The sequence below is a fragment of the Xenopus laevis genome, chromosome 4S, assembly GCF_017654675.1.
Source record: "Xenopus laevis strain J_2021 chromosome 4S, Xenopus_laevis_v10.1, whole genome shotgun sequence".
NCBI lineage: Eukaryota > Metazoa > Chordata > Amphibia > Anura > Pipidae > Xenopus > Xenopus laevis.
The window spans coordinates 5,329,245-5,342,407 of NC_054378.1; the positions used below are offsets into that span (position 1 = coordinate 5,329,245).

The 13,163-nt window shown below is 38.9% G+C and overlaps 1 protein-coding gene across 2 annotated transcripts in view; it reads right to left on the minus strand.

The window, feature by feature from the left end:
- Positions 1-13,163, minus strand: part of LOC108715188 (leucine zipper protein 2-like) — a 204,469-nt gene that overhangs the window by 50,254 nt on the left and 141,052 nt on the right. For both annotated transcript variants that reach the window (XM_018260097.2, XM_041560860.1), the window contains 2 exons: positions 5,185-5,247; positions 649-711 (listed from right to left, as the gene is read on the minus strand). In XM_018260097.2, the coding sequence (XP_018115586.1) occupies positions 649-711; positions 5,185-5,247 (126 nt within the window). The remainder of the gene's footprint in view (positions 1-648; positions 712-5,184; positions 5,248-13,163) is intronic.

A 13,163-nucleotide genomic window follows, 5' to 3' on the forward strand; every position in this document is an offset into this window, starting at 1 on the left:
TCGAACGATTTTCGTTCGATTCGAACGAAAATCGTTCGATCGAACGATTAAAATCCTTCGATCGTTCGAATCGAACGATTTTCGGATGTTCAAAGTTCGCGAACTGTTCGCGAACTGTTCGCAATTTTTGCCGGTGTTCGCGAACGGCGTTCGCGAACACATTATCGGCGGTTCGCTACATCCCTATTCGTTTTTATGAGTTTTTTCGCGCACCGAGAATTTTCGGAAAAATTTATTGATTAATAAGGGGGAAAAACCCATGCGGATTTGATCAGAGTAATTTTCAGAAAATACTCAGATATTTTCGGATTTTGATATATAACCCCCTTAGTCTACTAGATAATCATTTAAACATTAAATAAACCCAATAGGCTGGTTTCAATAAGGATTCATTATATCTTAGTTGGGATCAATGTATATTTTATTATTACAGAGAAAAAGAACATCTTTTTTAAAAATTTGGATTATTTGGATTAAATAGAGTCTATGGGAGACGGCCTTTCTGTAATTCGGAGCTTTCTGGAGAAAGAATTTGAGAAACGCAGATTTTGACACTCACCCATTAAAGTCAATGGGCGTCCGTTGGGTGTGTCATATATCCACTCCCGCCAGATTTAAAGTACCAATTAAGATATAAAACTGACTCACCTTAGATACTAAATCCGTCTTCCCAAATCGGAGTTCCTTCAGCTGAGCTTGGATCCTTTTAGACTAAAAGAAAAGACAAGAGATCAATAATCTTTTTCTTAAACACCTATCATAGATAAAACATAGGCTTTCATTGAAGTGTAGCTAGATATGGGCGAATCTGTCACCTTTCGATTCGCTTAAAAAATTTGCAAAACGTCTTGAAGTCAATGGGCGTCAAAATAATTTTGACGCGAGCGATACTTTTATATGCGTGACTATTTTGTCCAAATGCATTAAAGTCAATGGGCGTCCAAATAATTTTGAGGCACAACAATTTTTATGCTTGAGAATTTAATATTGTAAAGTTAAAGGAGAAATAAACCAACCCATAATAAAAAACCCTACCCACTACCCTACATAGTCCCCCTCCCTGCTTCCCCAACAACTGCTGTATTTTTCTGTTGCAACTCCCAGCACCTGGTCATAAATTGTCCCTGAACTGCAGCATTTATTCCCTTGCAACTCCCTGCACCTGATCATATTTAAAACTATGCACCTACAGCTGCTGTTCTTGAATATCATCACTAATGTACACTGTCTGTACAACTTTTATAATGTAGTAGAGGCAGAGAGTTACACAGTGTAGAACAATTAGTGATGGGCGAATACATTTGCCTGTCACGAATTTGTGGCGAATTTCAGTGTTTCGTTGCCGGTGAATAAATTCACGAATCTCCCATGAAAATTTTTTGGACCTGCATCTGAAAGGTCGCTAGCATCACAATCTGCGCGCGTCAACCCTATTAGGACGCCCATTGACTTTAACCCAAGCGTTAGATTGGACGCTGGCATCAATTTCCATTTTTCACGATTTTTCGTGAAAATGTCAGAATTTCAAGATTTTTTGGTGAAATTTTACTATTTCATGATTTTTCCACAAAATTTTCGCCGTTTTGCGAATTTTGCCAGAAATTCACACATTTTTCAGTGAAGCGAAATGGGATAAATTCGCCCATCACTAATAACAATGCATATAGACTATAGATTATGTCCAGTTGGGCAGGTACATTTGTGAATAATGCCTATTTGCTGTGGAACATAGGAGCATACTGTTGTACTTTAAATAAAAGAAAATACTACTATTACATTCCTATTACAGTTTGTATTAACCTTCCCTTCACATCTATTGTTTTATGTCAAACATAAGGGGCAGATTTACTAAGCCTCGGGTGAATATTCGAATTTCAAAAAGTTTGAATTTCGAAGTAAATTTTTGGATAATTCGACCATCGAATAGGCTACTTCGACCATCGAATTGGACTTCGACTTCGATTCGAACGATTCGAATAAAAAATTGTTCGACTTTTCGACCATTAGATTTAACGGTTCTATCGAACGATTTTTATTCGATCGATCAAATGCTTATTTTAGCGCTAAATCCTTTGAATTCGAAGGATTTCAATTAGATGGTCGAATTTGAGGGTTTTAACGCCTCGAAATTCGACCTTTGATAAATACCCCCCTTAAAGTATATTGTCATACAGTAAGTGAATGATCAGGCAGCAGCATAAGACACAGGAGAGAAGGTGGAAGGGGAGGGGTTTGGTTGCTACAGCTACAGAGTTCAGCCTGTCAGTCAGTTCTGTGACCACTTCCTGTGAGAGCGAAACTCCCACTCTTCATTTCAGCCTAGCTTCTGGCCTGTAAAGATCTCTCTGCAGCTCTAATATAATGACAGTTTTAGGAGGTAAACTGCTTTCAAAACGTTCCTTTTTTCTGCATCATTGTGATGGTCGAATAAATTCGGCAGGCGCAAATTTGCAGCGATTTTTCCGCATTTTGCCAAGGGGCGGAAAATCCAGCGAGCCGAAAAAAAATTGGGGGCGTGAGTCAGAGTTTTAAAAATTTTTTACGCGGGTCACAAAAATTCTTCGGACGTCCATTGACTTGCATTTGAACAAAATAGGCGCAAATTTTTCAGCAAAGCAAACTGGGACAAATTCGCCCATCACTAATTATTACATGTTTTGAGGAAGGATGAGTAATAAATCTGAATATGAAGGTTATATAAAATGTCTCCTTTAACTAAAGAAGTAGCTAGAAATGTTCATTATGTTTTGAGATTCTGCACCAGCCCAAGGCAACCACAGCCCTTTAGCAGTAAAGATCTGTGTCTCCAAAGATGCCCCAGTAGCTCCCCGTCTTCTTTTCTGCTGATTCACTGCACATGCTCTGTGCTGCTGTCCCTTACTGAGCTTAGGGAGCCACTCACAATATACAGTACACATAGAATAGAAATGTCACAATATAAGGCTGATTAGTAATTAATACACATAATTACTACATGGCAGCACAGAAACCAGTGCAATTAGCATCAGAATTGAATAATCAGCAAACCTGTAGCATCAGCTTATATTACAGCCAGGGAAGCTCATTTTCTGCTGGATAATTAGTGACGAGCCCTAAGCTTAGCTTCTCAACAGCCAATCAGAGCCCACTGAGCATGTGAGTGTCACAGACACTTTCCAAGATGGTGACCCCCTGTGACAAGTTTGAAGTCTTGGATCATTGCTGCTATAGACAAGCTGAAACTTTAGCCTCGTGCAATAAGTTCATTATATTAAATATGCCATTTTCAGCCATATTCATTTGTAGGACTTAGTTCTCCTTTAATAATAAGAAAAATGAGAAATAATATGCAGGATTCTGTGTTAGTACACTCATATATCACAATCTTTGCACTGTTGCACTGTGAGGGCAATGTGATATATAATGAGAGGCATATTCTCACTGTATTCTCATATGTATATGATCCTGACACATGATTGGATAGCATCTCTGTCTGATGTTTCAGTCTTAGGGACCTTTCCCATAGTGAAGAATGTTACTGAAATACTCAAAGTCGTCAAAAACAATCCGCCAAATTGACATATCTGCTTTGATAAATGTGTCAATTTGTTAAAAACTGTCTTGACTGTCGTGAAAGACAGAAATGTTTTGATTAATGGGGAAAATTTCCAGCCGCTAGGAATACAGAACACGTCAGATATTGAATAAATCAGCCTCACAGTTCCGTTAACTTCAGCAGTCTATACAATGCACAAAAAAGGCTTAACTTTTTCGCATTAAACAGGAATAGTGATTGGCGAATTTATTCGCCAGGCGCAAATTGGCAGCGAATTCACCACCGGCGAATAAATTTGCTAAAATTCGCCGACGTCAAAAAAATGGACGCTGGTGTAAAAAAAATGGCAGTTTCGCAAATTTTTCGCCGTTTTGCGAATTTTGCGGGAAATTCGCAAATTTTTCAGTGAAGCGAAACACCCCAAATTTGCCCATCATTAAATAGGAACTTAAAACACAACATTAGACTGATCTGATTGAATGGACTTCATTATGTATAGACAGTAAATCTGTACAATGCATCACCCTATAATCCTGTATATTACATTCCCAAGCAGAAAGGACACATTTGAGTATAAAAAGCAATGGCTGTGAAACGTAGTATCAGGCTGATGTGACACAAGGGACGGATTAACAGCGGAGAACCTTTTTACAGCCACAGCCAAGTGTGCATATAAGTATAACTGGTGCCTTCCTGCTTTAGTGAACTTACAGTTCTGGGAACATTAAAGGGATACTGTCATGGGAAAAAAAAAATTTTTTCAAAATGAATCAGTTAATAGTGCTGCTCCAGCAGAATTCTTTATATTCAACAGATTTTTTTATATTCAATTTTGAAATCTGACACGGGGCTAGACATATTGTCAATTTCCCAACTGCACCTGGTCATGTGACTTGTGCTCTGATAAACTTCAATCACTCTTTACTGCTGTACTGCAAGTTGGAGTGATATCACCCCCTCCCTTTCCCCCCCAGCAGCCAAACAAAAGAACAATGGGAAGGTAACCAGATAGCAGCTCCCTAACACAAGATAACAGCTGCCTGGTAGATCTAAGAACAACACTCAATAGTAAAATCCAGGTCCCACTGAGACACATTCAGTTACATTAAAGGGATACTGTCATGGGAAAAAAATTTTTTTTCAAAATGAATCAGTTAATAGTGCTGCTCCAGCAGAATTCTGCACTGAAATCTATTCCTCAAAAGAGCAAACAGATTTTTTTATATATAATTTTGAAATCTCACATGGGGCTAGACATTTTGTCAATTTCCCAGCTGCCCCTGGTCATGTGACTTGTGGCTTCACTTTAGGAGAGAAATGCTTTTTGGCAGGTTGCTGTTTTTCCTTCTCAATGTAACTGAATGTGTCTCAGTGGGACATGGGTTTTTAGTATTGAGTGTTGTTCTTAGATCTACCAGGCTGCTGTTATCTTGTGTTAGGGAGCTGTTATCTGGTTACCTTCCCATTGTTCTTTTGTTTGGCTGCTGGGGGGGAAAAAGGGAGGGGGTGATATCACATGACAGTATCCCTTTAAGAAGGAAAAACAGCAGCCTGCCAGAAAGAATTTCTCTCCTAAAGTGCAGGCATAAGTCACATGACATGGGGCAGCTGAAACATTTTCTATGGTAAGACAGAAAAACACCACTCACCTCCTCTGCGCGAAGACCACAAAGCTTGTTCCCTGATAACAGTTTGTTTTTCAAGCTTTTATTCTAAGAAGATTGGAAATAAATTGTTTCAATTACCAAGCACTCAAAACTTGTGACATTTTAGGAATATCTTGTGAATTTATTATGCAGATGAACACACAAGTAACAGCACATCAAAGTGTGCACATTAGCGACATTTTCTTGAACATAACAGAGCAGCAACGGGCTTGAATACAATTAAATATATTCCTGCGCATTTGGTTGTTACATAAATGTCAATAAATGTGAAGACCTTTGAGAGTTCAAAAAAGCAATAATGCTGCAAATAGTGAATGTATGTGTGGGCTGTGTCAAAGGTCTGCATTTGTTTGCTAAGTTTCATGTCTTAAAGGATTAGTAAACCTTTAAAATAAGTGAATGTAAAATTGATGAGGGTGCTTTTTTTTCGAAATTTGAAAATTCGAATTTACCATTCAAGCCTTCGTAAATCTGTGGTTAATAAGGTTTGTTTCAGAAAGAGTTATATCTCCAAGAGGAAAAGGAAGTAAGATGGTCATTCGGGCAGTGAGTAGTTAGGCAAAGCAACCAGTTTCTAAGGGAGAGTGAAGGCTAAGACTCCAAGCACATAAGAAAAGTCAGAGACTACACATTCAGAGGGTGTCAGACCCTGTTGGGATTCAAGCCAGGGGCCTTTTGGTTTCTGGCCCAGAACCTTAACCATTGGGCCAGATGAGCAGCCTACAGGTTTGTTCACTATATGTTACCTGGCCTTTGCAGGCCTAACCCAGCAGCAGCCTCATTAGTTGCAATCAGCCAATCAGGCCTGACGCTACCCTATTTAAGGTCAGCCCTCTTCACACTTCTTAACTGAGCATTGGCTACCTGTACTAGCACTGTGACATGCTCCTAGCTAAGGGTTCCTGCTCTAGCCTCCTTTCCTTTCTTTATCTTGCCTTGTTACCTTGCCTTGCCTTATTCTGTTCCTGTCTTGTGCTTGCCTCTCCTGCTTTCCATTCCTCACCTGCTTTCCAGTGCTCTCCTGCTATCCAGTCCTTTCCTTCTGCTCTAGTCCTCCTGCTCTAGTCCTGCAACTCTATTCCCAGTCTGATCTGATTCTACGACCGATCTGTCTCATCCAGTCTGTTCCTGTTCTACACCTTCTCCATCCCGCTTCTACCCTGTCTGCTCCTGTCCTGACTCCTCATCCTATCCAGTCTGGATATAGCAAGAAACTGAAGCATAAGAATAAAATTGTTCTGATTGTTCTTTAAAATAAAATGTACAATAGGAAACAAATAAGTGCTTTTGCAGTTTAATTGGGCACACTGTGCTTTTTATATTGGGTCCCGCCTTCCCGTCTGTGCTGTCTGGTACAACAAACGGTGAGCGTTCTTTATACAGGAAAATGAACATGACTAGAGAGAATATCTGCATCCATCGTCTGTCTCTTTGACTCTATGGAGTTAGGGCCGATTCGGCTTTCTGAAGTCGCCCGAAGTTTCCTCGTGAGCAGTGATGGACGAATTTATTCGGTAGGCACAAATTCTGGGTGAATTTTCGAGTGTCGCCTTCGGCGATTAAATGCTTGAAATTGCTGTGAAAATTTCAACTTCATGTATCAAATATTTTTGGATGCACGCGACAATTCCGATGCCGACGACAATTAAATGCACGCCCATTGACTTTAATGCAATTGGACAAAATAGGCACACATCAAATCGTCGCCGGCAAAATTTTTCAGGTCAAATTCACCCATCATTACTCGTAAGGCATCTTTGGCCGACTTCGGAAAACGAAGCGTTCTGAGTGCCATCCCGCCGGCGATTTACATTCTAGCTGGTGATAAGGCAGTACGGGAATATTAGTCCCGAAGAAGGAGCGATTTGTTGCTGGGCGACTAATCTCCCGAAGTAGCAGCATGTGTCTCTGCCCTTAAGGGTGAGGAAGTACCAAGAAATGAACCAAAGATTAACCAAGACAAAAAATGTTTTTTTCATCATTTGTATCCACATTTTAACAACACAAACTTTATTTGTTGGGCTGACGTACAGTGACCTTTTAATGCTTCATATTCTGCTCATTTGCCAATTCCTCCTTTATCTTTTTTAAATCCGCACGACAGATCATTAGGAAAATGTATTTTACAAGGTGCAGCATTTTAAAAAGCAATTAGGGCAATTGAAATCGCTTGTAAAATGAAAGACTTTTCTGCAAACGTAAAATTTAAACTGTGCCAATATAATTAGCATGCATATAATTATAGGTTCAACGAGATGCCATTATACTCATTAGTTGTGTGTCAGATTCAGAGTACAGCGACTGTCTAATAGATTGGAAGATTTTTATTGTTAATGTTTGTCGTATTTTATAAATACAACACATTCATTTTGTAGTAACAACAAACAAATCCTCCAATCCTGGAATCTGTCTTGGTGTGAAAATGCCTTCCCAGTTAGTACAGGTAGAATACGGGTCACATTGGACTTTCTTACCCAGATTGCTAAGGGAGGAAGGGAGAGGGTGTTGTGCAACTTACAACACAAACAAAAGGGTTTATTGTCAAAGACACAGGCAGGCTCTGTGGCACCACTGGGAAGACACTTGTAAGGTAAATGTTGTCCAGGACTTTAATGTCCTCAAGGAAGCAGAGGAGCAACTGTAGGAGCACCTTTTAAGGCTACCAGCTAGTGGTCTGGATATGGATATGGTCTGTAACTGACTAAACCTTATTCAAAGGGTCTCTATTCCTCGACTTTCACAAGAAGTGTGTGTCCTACTAATCAGACATGCTTGTTGACTGCAGGCTTCCCGTGATCCGACCGCCAGTACTCCTGCATTATGATCCAATCATTGGGCTCTAGGGCCCATGATCGAATCAGTCTGATATCGCCCACCTCAAAGTGGGCATATCAGGAGGAGACTCACTCATTTGGCAACATCACCAAACAAACGGATCTCTCTGTGTATGGCCACCTTTCAACGCCGGGCCAAGCCGACCGGACGCCCTAGGTGACCCGGCAGGCCACCACGCTCCCCCTCGACTTACTGTACGCGCATGCCCTGGAGGGGAGAGGGCATTAAAAGGTGCACGCATGTGCAAAAGTGGAGAGAGTGTCGGAAGGTGTGCGTGCATGCGCAGCAGGGGAGGAATGGAGAGAGCGTCGGAAGGTGTGTGTGCATGCACAATGATGGAGTGGAGAGAGCGTCGGAAGGTGCGCGCGCAAGCGCAGAAGGGGACGGCAGAGATCGTCAGAGGGAGGGGAGGGATCGCTGGAGAGGAGCGGAAGTAGAGAACATGGACTAGGGGTAGGCAGAGGGCAGGTACCCCCCTTTTGTTGCACCCTAGGCAGGTGCTTCTTCTGCCTACCCCGAGTTCCTGCCCTGCCACCTAGGCATGGTATCCAATGTTACAAAAAATGCCAAGCATATTCCATGGAGATACATATATACATGTATGATATATTGGTACCAGATATGATAGGTGACCATAATACAGTATATAAATAAATAATATATATAATATGCCACATAGGAGGAATATTTTTGGCCCTTAAGTATTAATTTAAACTATATATGAATCAATTACTGAAAGTAACAGTTACTCTTTTTTCATGACAGTAGGCATGGACCCTGTTAAAATCGCATGTAATCCAGGTAGAATTAGAATTATAGTATGATTTATGAGCTGAAAACAATCAAACCTTTATTATACTAATCAAGTGCAGGATATTGGAAATTGGAACTGGCTACCCTAAATCTAAATACAGTTGCAAGCTCCTTTGTATTACTTGTTTTATGTAAATTGAACATAGTTTCTACTAATTAGAGACACCAGGCAAAAACAATGCATTATTATTGTTCATTAGTATAACTTCCATTTCTCAAATCCAAATACCAATAACTCAAAAAGTTCAAATTTTATACAATAAAATCTGATTTTTTAGTGAAAAAAAAACTTGAGATTTATTCAACCCCTTGGATGAAAAAAGTCAGAATCTGAAAATACTCCATCGTCAACCTGTTAAGGGCCTGTAGATGTCAATGGCAGAGGTTCTATTTTAATATTGTGGTCTGTGCTGGGTTTTGTACAATAATCCAAAAATTTTGGGCTTTTCTGATGATTTCACAAAAAATTCTGACTTTTCGGTGTCAAAACTGAAATATTTAGATTTTTTGCATGACAATCCCAAAGGGTTGCGGTTTTCATGTGAAAATCCAAAAAAGTCACGGTTTTTCCAATTGTTTTCGTGTTTTTTAATGATAAATAAGGGTATATCTTGGATTCTAGTTTGGTTGGACTTTTTTTCTTTATAATATCAGAAACATTCAGATTTTGATAAATAACCCCCTAAATGTTGCTACAATAAAAATTCCAAAGCAGGAGACCAGCTCTAGGACCTATACCCAACCTATGGGGGACCTCCTAGAACCTATTTGGAGTCATTTGAAAAATCAAAGATTTTTTGGGCAAATACTTTGATTCAAATTTGATCAAATGCGATAAAACTTTGATTGAAACAATTCAAATACAGCCTATTCACTCACAGAAAACATTTTTGATTTTTTTTAAATAAATTTCAGTTAGTCTTTTTTTATTCAAATTCGGAAGTTATGTGAGTTAAAAAAAACTTCCATTACTTCGAAATTCGACCCTTAATAGATCTGCCCATTAAAGTATGTCACAGTAAAAAAAAATAGCTAAACAAAACAAAGCAATAGGAAATGGATTCATGCTGCAGTTGTTTAATAGAAGTGGGTATTATGTTTATGTTTTACATTTAGATTTTTAAATGAATAATTATTTTTTTAACAAGAAATCTGTCAGATTTATTTTTTTTAAAAATAAATCTTTAGCAAGAATGATGTTAAAGTGGAAAGAGCCATTCTTTTTGACGATAAGGCTTCCAGCACTGATGAATAGTATACATCAATCCTGAAAGGTTCGTTCAACGTCTACAAATTCCATAGCTTGGCTTTTCCCAATATCTCAAAGGCTGACAGAATTTATTTGTAACAGGAACAGACTTAAGATTGTGTGAAAGGACAATGTTCACAGTTTAATCCAATTTCTTTTCTTCTGCAGGAAAATTAAATTGCTATTTAATCTAGTTTAAGGAGGCAGCCATGCTTAGAGGGAAACTTGATGCGTGTAAATTAAGGCAATTACTGTGTTTAAAAAGTTCCTTAACTTTGAAGACCAAATATACACAATTGTGTGTACTTGTTGTTTTAAAGTGTATTGCAACAATTTACCCTGTAAATAATATTGTTTACTAATTTAGTAGTAGACATAGTAATTATATGAAATTTCATTCTACTGAAGGGCGAAGTGGCAGTCGCTAGCGAAAATTCGGCATAAATCCCATCCGCTGGGACATCATCAGTTTACTAACAGGCGTAGAGGACAATTTGTTAGCGAGAGACTGTTGGTGGAGCAGTTTCGCTCCCTATTAGTGATGGGCGAATTTGGGGCGTTTTGCCTTCGCTGAAAAATTCGTGAATTTCCCGTGAAATTCGCAAAACGGCATAAAATTTGCGAAACAGCATCGTTTTTGCCACCGGCATCTCGTTTTTGAGCGCCAGTGTCCGTTTTTGACACCGGCATCCGTTTTTACTTTTTGGCCGGGGGTAGGTGGGGGAGTTTGCACATTTAAACATTTAAATGCAATGAAAGTTTTTATCTTTGATTCGTTTTTTTTTTTTTTTTTACACTATAGAATAAAAAAAAACTGATACTGTATATTTTAGGAGGAGCTATTAGTGATGGGCGAATTTCTCCTCGTTCTTCGCGAAACGGCCAAAGATTTTAGAAAAATCATGAAATCGGAAAGTTCGCCAAAAAATCATGAAATTGGAGAATTTTCATGAAAAAAAATCATGAAATTAGAGAGTTTTCATGAAAAAATATTGCAATTCGAAAGTTTTAACGAAAAAAAATATTTTCACTACCTGAATGACTTTGAGCTTGTATGTGACAAGGAAAGAGCTACAAGTAGGCCCAAAGCAAAAAAATATCATGAAAAACGGAAATTGACGCCAGCGAATTTTCGCTGGTGATTCGCAAATTTATTTGCTCGCAGCAAAACGTGGAAATTCACCGCAATTTCATGCCAGTCGAATTTATTTGTCCATCACTAGTAGCTATTGAAATAGCATGTAAAATATTTCATACAGATGGCCTGACATATTTGCTAACACATTTTTTACAGAGAATCATTTGCTACTGAAAAATATTTACCACCCTCTAAAAAAAATTCAATTAGACATTGCCGTAATACCAGCAAAGAAAGGCATTTCAGAGCACAGTTAAATCTAAACAACTGAAACACAATCATGCATTTTGACATTTTTTTCAATAACAACCAGAGATGTTTATGATAAATAATAATTTATATTCATTAAATCTTAGTTTGGATCAAATACAAGGTACTGTTTTATTATAATATTAGAGAAAGATGAAATCATTTAAAAAAAGTTGAAAATTGGATTATTATGATTCTATTAGTCTTTCCATAATTCAGAACTCTCTGGATAACAGGTTTCTGAATAACGGATTCCATACTTGTACAGGTATGGGACCTGTTATCCAGAATGCTCAGGACCTGGGGTTTTCTGGATAACAGATCTTTCCGTAAGTTGGGTCTTCATGTCTTAAGTCTACTAGGAATTCATTTAAACATTAAATAAACCCAATAGGCTGGTTTTGCTTCCAATAAGAATTAATTATATCTTCGTTGGGATCAAGTACAAACTACTGTTTTATTATAACAGAGAAAATCATTTTTAAAGATTTGGATTATTTGGATAAAATGGAGTCTATGGGAGACAGCCATTCCGTAATCCGTTTCCGGATAAGGGATCCTATACCTGTACTACTTTTTGGCGCTTGAGGATTCCTGTGCCTCTACTGTATGGGAGAGCAGGTAAATTTGGCATGCCTAAATGGTATTGAGTAGGGATAGGCGAATTTGACCCGTTTCATTCGCCACCGGCGAAATGTAGCCGACGCCCATTAAAGTATTGATGCACGCCGCCATACAAGTCTATGGGCATCATTTTTGCGGCAAAACCAGGGTGAAAAAATTCGCCCATCCCTAATATTGATTCATTCTACAGACATACCTCTTGTGTGCTCTGCAGTGGTTTACAATCATTTGTATCTGTAACTTTTCACCTGTTTGAACCCAGTACTTTAGGGAAAAAAACATTTAAAATTTATCAAATTTGGGTTATTACATGAAACCCAGCGCAGATCAGGATATCTTCGGGACATCTGCCATTAACTTCTACATGAACATGGCAGGTCTGAGTTGGAGTATTTTTTTATTCGGACTTTTAACACCCTCGGGGTTTAATAAATCATGAAAAAATTGTGGTTTTCCCCTTTAAAAAAATCCCGAAAAAATGGTGGCTTTCCGACCAGACCAGAAAAAAATCAGACCTTGAAAACCCCCATAGTCTATCTTTCCTGCACAAAGACCAAGACCCTGATTGATCCTCAGAATGCATGCCCTCCTTTCAGCTTGTGTTTCCATGAAAATCGTACAGAGAAAAGTTTGCGAATGTGCATTAGATCTGTGGCTGCCATGTCAGAGCCAAGGCGTGAAAATGGCACCCATGTCAGAGCGGTCTAGAGTGAACTTAAGAGATGCAAATGAGGGCAAGGATAATGCAATATTGTGTAAAAGTGGATTTTTGCCCACTACAAGTTGTTGTTGTTGTCAGGGTCAGGGTCAGACTGGAAGGAAAATTCATTAACTTGTCCCTGATCTTGTCTAGTTCACTGCCTGCCCTGATCCTGCCTATCCCTTGACTATTCTTCTGGATTTCAATTTTGTACTGCGTTTTGGTGTTTGACCTGGCTTGTGACCTTGACTTTGCTTTGTCTTTTGATTCCGCACTGCATTGCCTGATGGTAATCACTCGGCCTGTATCTTGACCATGCTCCTATTCTCCGTACCTCCTGTTAACATCCAGGT